Source organism: Antrostomus carolinensis, unplaced genomic scaffold (genome assembly GCF_000700745.2).
Source record: "Antrostomus carolinensis isolate BGI_N321 unplaced genomic scaffold, ASM70074v2 scaffold42326, whole genome shotgun sequence".
NCBI classification, from domain to species: Eukaryota; Metazoa; Chordata; class Aves; order Caprimulgiformes; family Caprimulgidae; genus Antrostomus; species Antrostomus carolinensis.
Window position 1 is genome coordinate 3,464 of NW_010324706.1, and position 10,368 is coordinate 13,831.

Below are 10,368 nucleotides of genomic sequence, written 5' to 3' on the forward strand. Positions count from 1 at the left end.
TTTCTCCTTGTATAGTCTCTCTAGAAAAATAATTAAGCTGCAGATGATTAGCTAAAGCGAGACAGTTTCTATTCTGATACTGCCTTGCATTGAGTCCAACAGGGTCAGTGCCAGCCAAGGGGTGGACTCTGGTGGGACAACACCGACTGAGGTTCTGCTCCGAGACTAGACTGTGAACTGCTCAAAACATAAAACCACAGATCTAGACAAAACTTCTGAGGCTCCCAGATGTAGCTACATACTTGCTTTAGGAACTAGGCAAATCCTGGCTACATTATTTCCTTTGGGGGAATTTAGCTGTTGCATTGCTATTATACATACGTTTTCTTCTTCACTCTGACTTCAGAATATCGTTAAAGACACAGGGGTACCTTCAAGAAGTTAATTGTTTTCTTTCGTCAAATCTGTAGAAACTTGTAAATTAAACTGGTTGAACACCAATTATTAGTCAACATTGCCATAGGACATTGTGTTTTACTGTATGCTCTAAAAACAATGAAATAAACATAAACATTCTAATCACTTTTACGACGTTTATCAAATCGCTCCAGTAAAGCCTTCCATATGCTGCCTGGGATTGTTTGGTGCTTGCTTATGAGAGCCTGGACAGCAGTCTTTGTCTGAAAAGAGAAGAGAAAGTTGCCTTACAGACCTCCTTATGCAAGGAACAACAATATAATCACTGACTTCTTCTCAGAGGTTCAAGAGGTATTGGGAAATTCACACCTAAGATCTACTTTAAGAAAAAAGTTGTGTTTTCTATTAGTTCGTTGTCCTAACATCACTTTCCTTGGAAAGGAAAGGCAGAAGAACATTCACTGCAGTTTGAATAGGCTCCAGTTATTGAGATTTATCAAACCTGGGCATCACTGAATCAAAGTAGCATTTAACACATGCAAACTAAGTTTGTGTGATCAACATCCGTGAAGGTTTTATTCAAAAGTACTGGGTAAAGCCTGACTAACCTCATCTGATCTCATAACTGACCTTGCTGGGACCACAAATTTGGAGTACAGACCTCCACCTGTTCTTCCCAATGTGAATTCTTCCCTAAGTGTATCATATACAGCATGCACATAATAAGAGAATTTGTATTGAGGCCTGTGTCCAGTGGAGTCCCTCAGGGGTCAGTACTGGGACCAGTATTATTCAATATATTCGTCAATGACCTGGATGAGGGAACAGAGTGCACTGTCTGCAAGTTTCCTGATGACACAAAGCTGGGAGGAGTGGCTGACACGCCAGAAGGCTGGGCTGCCATCCAGTGAGACCTGGACAGGCTGGAGAGTTGGGCAGGGAGAAATTAAATTAAATACAACAAGGGCAAGTGTAGGGTGTTACATCTGGGAAAGAACAACCCCAGATTCCAGTATAGGCTGGGGACAGACCTGTTGGAAACAGTGTAGGGGAAAGGGATCTGGGAGTCCTGGTGGACAGAAGGAGCCATGAGCCAGCAGTGTGTCTTTGTGACCAGGAAGGCCAATGGCATCCTGGGGTACATTAGGAGTGTGGTTAGTAGGTTGAGAGAGGTTCTCCTCCCCCTCTACTCTGCCCTGGTGAGGCCACATCTGGAATATTGTGCCCAGTTCTGGGCCCCACAGTTCAGGAAGGACAGGGAACTGCTTGAGAGAGTCCAGCACAGAGCCACCAAGATGATTAAGGGAGTGGAGCATCTCCCTTATGAGGAAAGGCTGAGGGAGCTGGGTCTCTTTAGCTTGGAGAAGAGGAGACTGAGGGGTGACCTTATTAATGTTTATAAATATGTAAAGGGCAAATGTCATGAGGATGAAGCCTGGCTCTTCTCAGTGATGTCCAACAGTAGGACAAGGGGCAACAGGTACAAGCTGGAGCATAGGAGGTTCCATGTAAACATAAGGAAAAACTTTTTCTCTGTAAGAGTGACGGAGCACTGGAACAGGCTGCCCAGGGAGGTTGTGGAGTCTCCTTCTCTGGAGACATTCAAAACCTGCCTGGACGCCTTCCTGTGTGACCTACTGTAGGTGTTCCTGCTCTGGTGGGGGGGTTGGACTAGATGATCTTTCGAGGTCCCTTCTAATCCCTAACATTCTGTGATCTAAATTCTGTTCATTTTTCTTTCTATATCTACCAGGGACAAGAAATAATCTTCCTTAGTTTTCCCTCAAGTATTTAAACTTGAAATAAGGTTAGCTACATACTCCAGTGATCTACCCTAGAGTGATGGTAGAATACCACTGGGAATATAAGAAAAGATTAGCCAAACCTTTCCTGACAGATTCATGTCCTGACTCCTTTCCAGGGCAGGATCAGATACAAGTCAGCCAGGCCATTGCTCATCTCAGACCCCATTTAAGTTGTTGGGGTTTTTTGACTAATATGAGCCACAGAGGACCTAACCGTACCCCCACTTCTTGGCTTAGTAAAGCAAATCAATGTCATGGGAAATTTCAGTTCCAGTTTTGCAGGTGCACAAAATACCGTTCCCCCAAAATACAAGGGTATGGATAACCATGGGAGCAGTCTTAGCACTAATATTGCTTCCAGCCTCCTAAACCTGCTAAGACCAAACTACACTCCTCTTGCTGGGGCAGTTCCCTTGTAACAGAGCGAACCTGTCTTTCTGGTTTCACTGCTAGAAATCCCAGACCAATCTGCAGTAGATCCTTAAAAAAAAAAAAAAAAAAAAAAAAAGGCTGGAAGCTGGCCTTCTTGCATCTTTTTGGGAGCAACAAGGTGTTTTTTACATCATTGATTCCTAACAAGTGTTTTGATCTGTGTATTCCTAGGCCGTAGCAGATTTTTTTTTTGCATTTTTTTTTGCCCTCCTTTTATCTTCTATGAAAAAATTTTAACGGTGTATTTTCTGTATAGATTAGTATTTTGAAAAATGCCTAAACCCTGGATCTATAAACGTTTTTATGCTCCTGGGCACCACTGATTTTACCAAGCTGTAGGTACTAAAAATATTTTTGTATTTTGGATTTTTTAACATTTTTCTTTTGACAATGAGACTGAAGCTCTTGTGGAGCTTTGTTTCTAGAGCCCAATGTTATTTAGAGAAGGTTCTCAAAGGTATTTGTTATATATGAATTTTTTTTTTTCCTAGTTACTGAAAACTGATAACATAGTTTACATCATTTCATCAAAGGCATGGGAAAAACAAATTTAGCATCCCAAGAAGACAGAGCTCACATTCTGAAAGGATGAGGACATCCCAATCAACTATTACTATGCCAGTACTTGCTTGTAGGTATCTGTACATTAAATAATCCTGGAGCTCAACTGCCCAATGCTTTAACAAGCTAGTAAAAGTGTATTTTGTCTTTATTCAAGCATACAAAAAATTAGTTTCAAGTTCATATAGAATAGAGGGCAGAGTGTGTAATTCAATATTGCAAGGAGAGCTAACTTACCTTTTCAACTAATTCCTCTGTAGTTATATTGGGATCGTATGGGATTGGCTCCCCGATGTATGTGCGAAATTTAACTGGCAGTCCTCCGTACGGAGGAGTTAACGGCAACCGAGTACTTTCATACAACTGTCTAAAAAATCCTGAAGGAGTTTAAGGGAGGAAAAAGTGAGATTATAGACACAGAAAATACAATCCAAACTTGAAATCTGATTCATATGGAAGACTTCTTAAAAATGCATGCTTTACCTGACAGTCAAGAAGAAATCACAGGATTTAGGTAACTGTCCACCAAAACAAAGCTCGATAGACTTAATAGATGGCTGAAATAAGACTGCATTGAAGAACCAAATCACACAGCACAAACCAGTTACACACAAGCTGTTTCCACATTTGAGATACCTCTGACCCATAGCAAGTGTATTAGAGAATCCAAAGTAATCAGAAGTCTGAAAAGCAAAATCTAAGAGAAAAGTGAGAGAAATCTGAGAGAAAAGTGGAGAAAACATTCCAAATACTTAAAATATATTTTAAAGTTCTTACTTCTTTCTTTAAACATCCTGTATCCTTCCCGGACATTTTGAGTATACATTGGAATGATGGGCTAAGGAATCACAAAAAAACAAAAATATGGAAATGTTATACCACATTTGAATTGATGTTTTAGTGCCTGTTAATACAGCTAAGAAAATTGCTTGGATACAGAGGATAATTATCAGTCAGTTAAGTACAAAACAAGGAATCTTGTTATAAAAAAATTAACTCCAGAATAGAAATAAAATTCTGTTTCTCAGCTCCCACAAGCATTGCTTTTTTAAAGTCACCATCTGTAAGGAAACTGACTGACATTGTCTTAGAGGTTCATATGTTTCATTTTGAATGTACACTATAAAAGTTAACTGAGATTCTAAAAAAAATAACTTGTTTGTTATTTATTTATTGCAGTATCACTGACTGAAACATAAAATGAAGTTTTGCAGTTTCCCTGTCTAAAGCTTATATCATGTGATGAATAGGAAAGTATTTAGTTCAAGAAGTCTTGCAGAAAGCAAGCAGACATTCACATTTGGCTCATCTCATCTGCTTCTCAAAGTAAGATCTCACTGAAGCAGTAACATTTGAATGATACTCCACTGGAAAAAAACTTCTGCAGATCCCTTGGACAAATAAGGCAATTGTATGTCCTCATTGACCTGGTCTACACACCTTCTGGAGGGCAGATCCTTAGGCAGTTGCAGAACAAGTTCACTTCATTATTGTGACTAAAAAGAAAGACACTTGAGATACCTGAAATTAAACAATCATGTCTTGCAGCCTGAGGTAAGATTTCACAGTTTGTAGACAAACTTACAGTGATTGTATCCATACATACAATTACTTTTTCCCCCTCTATTGTTGCTTTTCATTTTTTTGAAACCATATTTTGAGCATATTCTTGGAATTACTTGTCCAGAAGTGAATGAAAGACCATCTTTATGCTGTTAAGAATCACTACCACAGAACAGAAACCATAGGATGAGAAAAAAGCAAGCAAGGAAGAGACCTAACTAGAGCCTAACAAAGAACTCAAAGTGATGGAAAACATTTAAAGGAAAAAAAGCCTGACAGATAACAAAAATATCAAATATACATGAAATTGTAATAGTAAACCCTTCAGAATGAGAAATTATAGAAAATTATTAGAAATAAACCCTTGAAAAATAATCAGTAACAGCTTTTTAAAGCAAATAACTACTGGACACTAAAAATACTACAGTTAGCTTCAGCTATTGATTGAATACTGTATCTCTAACATTTAAAATGTTTGAAACCCACCTATCTTATAGGCAAAATGCTTTAAATTTTAGGAATAGTGCAAGAGAAACATGTCTTAGGCTCTACCTGGAGTACTGCATCCAGTTCTGGAGCCCCCAACACAAGAGAGACCTGGATCTGTTAGAACAGGTCCAGAAGAGGGCCACGAGGATGATTCGAGGGCTGGAACACCTCTCCTATGAAGACAGGCTGAAAGAGCTGGGGCTGTTCAGCCTGGAGAAGAGAAGGCTTAGGGGAGATCTTATAGCGGCCTTCCAATACCTGAAGGGGGCCTATAAGAAAGCTGGGGAGGGACTTTTCGTTAGGGCAGTTAATGACAGAACTAGGGGGAATGGCTTTAAACTGAAAGAGGGTAGGTTTAGATTAGATATTAGGAAGAAGTTCTTTAGTGTGAGGGTGGTGAGACACTGGAACAGGTTGCCCAAAGAGGTTGTAGATGCCCCCTCCCTGGAAGTGTTTAAGACCAGGGTGGATGAGGCTTTGAGTAACCTGATCTAGTGTAAGGTGTCCCTGCTCATGGCAGGGGGGTTGGAACTAGATGATCTTTAAGGTCCATTCCAACCTAAACCATTCTATGATTCTATGATTCTATGATCAGCCAATGAAGTACAGTGGGTGGCAGTATTCAGTCCCTGAGCTGACAACATAAAAGCTTGCATCTAAAGCAGCACAATCAGATCTGCAGTAACCCACAGATTTAGATTTGCTGTGCTGGAACTGAGCTGGATCACACCCAGCCAGCTTGAAAAATCACAGAATCACAGGACAGTTGAGGTTGGAAGGGGCCTCTGGAGATCATCTCATCCAAACCCCTTGCACATACATAAGCATTTTATAAACTGTAGTCCCTGTTCATCTTTTACCTAACTAGACTTGAACCATTTTTTTTTTGGCACAGATAAAATGCAAGGATTTTCAGAAACTACAATTCCTCCCCATTAGCCTGTTAAACTCCAGCCATAGACAGAGGGCATTTCTGAAGCTCAGGCCCCTGGCATAGATCAGTTTGACTGAGACAAACGTAAGTCCCAGAAGTTCACTGAGTCATAACATTAAATAGTAACAGTCTCCATCTCTGACCCCAAGTAAGCAGAGTAGTTATACAAGATGAAGTGGAAACTGAATGTAGAAACAACCTGTAGGCAAGGACTGAGGCTGAAACTACGTTCCTTGTTTGCTTTTCTTCAACTTTTTCACTGGAAAAGGTTCTTCACCCAGAGGGTGGTGGAGCACTGGAACAGGCTCCCCAGGGAGGTAGTCACGGCACCAAGCCTGACAATATTCAAGAAGCATTTGGACAACATGTGCCTTCAGACACATGGTCTGAATCTTGGGATTGTCCTTGCTAGGGCAAGAGTTGGACTCGATGATCATTGTGGGTCCCTTCCAACTCTCAAAATTCTAGGATTCTATATATAAAAGTTGTTTTGTCTTGAAATCCCCATCCAAGTCATCCGTGGTAGTTTATAAACCACCATGGAGTCATTTTGAATACTGTCAAGTGTTCATGGTTCTTTAGTTGATCACTACACTGTATGTAGAATAAATTCAAAAAAGGCACTTATCTTGCCTTCATCCAGGATCCAAATAAGTATTAACAAAGCATATATGAATTGCTGCATTATAGAGCACATTCTGATAATTTAGATGAGTCTAACCCCAGTCTTCAGTCAAACCTACAAGACTGGTTTGGCCAGTATTGAAAAGGATGCAGCAAGAACAAACAGAAACAATCAAACTCCAAATCTGTCAAAAGATGGAATACAGTTACTACTATGGGCCAAACTTTATATAAGAAATGGTATACAAAGTTAGTAGATATAGTAGCCTCCTCTAATGTTAAATGCACAGCACTTCTAAGTGTTGCATTATCCAAGGTGTGTCTGATCACAGATTTCCAGAGAAATATCAATGATGCCCCTAATTCAGTGTAGCCTTGCAAGCTAATTGCAGTGATGCTCACCACACTGGGATCCAGTCAGGCTTCCTGATTATAAAAAAACCCAAAAGTGAATGAGTGCAATAATAGGTGATACAAGAGCCAGCAGCACTGTAAAGGTGAGCTCAAGCTAATAGGTATCCAAAGAGAAAATACTCTCTCTGCCCTCCAGGTAACAGACAGTCCTACAGTGTCCATTTTACCAAACATGTTGTACAAATTACAAGAACCTTTCACCACAAGTACCTTATCCTCAATGAATACCTAATTCATTAAGTAAAAAACCTCACAAACCCTGTCAATAAAAGGTGATAGCAATTTTAGGTCCTACTGTTCATCTATTTCCATGTGCTTCTAAAACATGACTTTTAAAAGGCCACATAACAAGACAAACAAAGAGGTAGAAATAGGACTCCCAGCCTAAAATTATTTTATCCATTGGGTAAATGCCCCTACATTTATTCTAGTGTTTAGTTATCTCCCCACAAGATTTCAGAGACAGATAAAGTTATGAAGAGAAATTAACATGAAGCATGCATTTTGCAACCCTAGGTACTTTGCAGTAGGAGCTATAGCACAAGAGACTAAAGTGAAGTTTGAGAAGCAACAAATTAGATGGGGCAAGAAAGAGTTTTTTGCTCAAAAAAAGTGAAAGGTATGGTAAGAAATTCAAGTTCCATGGGAAGAACTTGGCTCCTTGTACAAATCCTCCTATATAGACAAAAAATAATTGTTTGTGTAGGAGGCCAAAGAAGAGCACTACAATTAATGAGATATTCATAACAATGTAAAGAGAAATAGTGGTTTTACTATTCATGAGAAAGCAAGAGAAAGCTCATGGCAGAATAGATGAAGCCTGGATGTGTACCAGTATTGTCAGACTCAGAGAGCACTAGGTATGCCAGGTCTAAATTAAGACAGAAAATTTGTCTCTAGTGGTGCTGATGATGAGAAGTGACAGTTAGGAAAAAGACAGGGTTGCTGTTCTTTCAGCTCTATGCCATCCCAAATAAAATTATTTCACAAAGACTATATCAGAGAAACAGTCTCACATGTGGAATTAGATTGAAGAAGTCAGAGCCAGGGGTAGAACTTTGTATTTGTAGATCATCATCCATATGGAAAATATAACTGAAACTGTGGCCATGTATACATTAGTAGAGTGCAAACAAATGGAAGCACATCTCTAGAGGATGCTGAGGATCTGGTATCAACACTGAACACATTTCAGTGCTCTGTTTTTTTGTACAACTAATTCTTGTCTGCTATCATTGAATGAATACCCATTTGCAACTGGAGAGTATTAGGTCCCACTTTTGGTTTAGTTTCAGCCAAAAGGAACGCAGCTCGGGTATTCTAACACATTCCATGATGTGAATGAAAGCATGGTAAGTGAGGGAGATGGAAAAACTGCTTCAAACATGCATACACAATTCAAATTCAGACACTGCTGTAGACACACCTTGTGTTAGTTCATGCAATCTTTCACAAACATGAAGGAAAGTAAGGGTAAAGACAAAATTCTGGACCCTCCCAGAATAAATGAGAAGAGAGAGAGATAAGGATAACACATTAAAAAGCCATAGGAAAATGACTGGGTATATAGAAGGAAGATAAAGATACAAGTCTAGTAGGATAAGAAAGAAGAATGAAATGTTACAGCAGTGTGGAGAAGGACCACAGTGAAGATTCCTCAAGGCAAGAAATTAGATGCCTGCATGATAGAACTGTAGACATGGAACTGCAGAGATGGATGCCTTGCAACAGTCAAGAAAAAGCTATACAGTTCTATAAAACCCTTGCTCCCTACAGATTTATGTGCTTTAGGGAACTGGTGGGGAAAGAAATCTTTACTCTCAAAACTTTTCTTCTGTTTGGAAGATTTTCTAACAAGCACTCCTAAGATACATTTTATAGTGAAGCATGTATGCAGTAAGCATAAACTGGGACTGGTAACATATAATACTCACCACTTTTGCATCTAGAGCGACCTGAGCAAAGCCTTTTCGATTTCCCCACATGAGCTGATAACTTTCATCACTGAATAGTGCTTCTCTAACTCCACCTGGTGAGACAGACACCAAGTATCCATTCTTCAGTGCAATGAGACACTCCTCCCTTGTACCTGGCATAACACCCGTCACTTCCAATAATAATTTAAGTCCTGCAATAAATAAGTAGCAAATACATATTATTCTAACAATATATCACAAATACTGCTTGCATGTAGGAACAAGGTTACAGCTAAATTAAGATCTAATAGGTATATATTTAGACTAAGGCAAATTTGTGTGAAGGAAAGAAAACATCTACAGGGTAAATACTGGCAAAATGACAAATATGTGATAGTGTTTTTGCCCAAATGTTATGAAGATGAACCAGCTTATCAGAAGCATCTCAATAAACTAATGCCTCCACATGCTATTTTCCATTATTATCAAAACACCAGCCATGCAACTGAAACTTGTGCATCATAGCTGGAAATCTGAAAATAAAAATCTATTCCTCACTCCTTTTAAAATATTTTAATACAGAAAAAATATAACTTTTCAGTACAATAAAATTACTACAAAAATAAATACCTGACAAACAACTATTTTTAGTGTTCTTTTAAAATGTGAAGTTTAACATTTTAAATGTTGAGGTTTTGTCATTAAATTGAGTATTTTGCAATTAAATTGCAAACTGGGTGGATCAAACTGGACTGCTGTACGACTCTTAAGATGCATGCATGGCAGAAGTTAGCAGGGCAGTTCCAGCACTGCATGAACAGTTCAGTGAATCTCCTGCCTTTGTTTCCATAACTGGGATTTCTCCAAAAGACAGACTGAGAACCATAGGAGCACTGTACGTTTTCTTATATTGTCTTCACGTTTTAAATCTATCCATTTGGAACTTCCATAGAGAGCTTCAGCAAATGAGAGTCTCCCCAATCTTCAAATTCACTGTTCCAACAGCATAGTTTGCAAATAAATTGTTTATATTAATAAATGTAAACAACAGCTATGGATTGCCAGAACTGATGTCTAGCACTGCAACTTTGACAAAGGTCTGCAACAGAAATCTTGGAAGACATGAGAAAACACAGTGCTGCATCTTGTAATTTAACTGCATTTAATCTTATTCAAGGCATCATACTTTACAGATCTTTCTTTCAAAGACATATGTTGACCTCGTTTAATCCTTTTGTGAACTCATATCTTGTTTTATCCTGCAGCCAGGAAT

The 10,368-nt window shown here is 39.1% G+C and overlaps 1 protein-coding gene across 1 annotated transcript in view; it reads right to left on the reverse strand.

The window, feature by feature from the left end:
• Window positions 1-515: 515 nt before the first annotated feature.
• Window positions 516-10,368, reverse strand: part of LOC104527326 (transmembrane protein 68) — a 14,132-nt gene continuing 4,279 nt past the window's right edge. The window contains exons 3-6 of the mRNA XM_010171011.1: window positions 9,114-9,307; window positions 3,933-3,993; window positions 3,393-3,532; window positions 516-620 (exon numbers count right to left, since the gene is read on the reverse strand). Of these exons, the coding sequence (XP_010169313.1) occupies window positions 516-620; window positions 3,393-3,532; window positions 3,933-3,993; window positions 9,114-9,307 (500 nt within the window). The remainder of the gene's footprint in view (window positions 621-3,392; window positions 3,533-3,932; window positions 3,994-9,113; window positions 9,308-10,368) is intronic.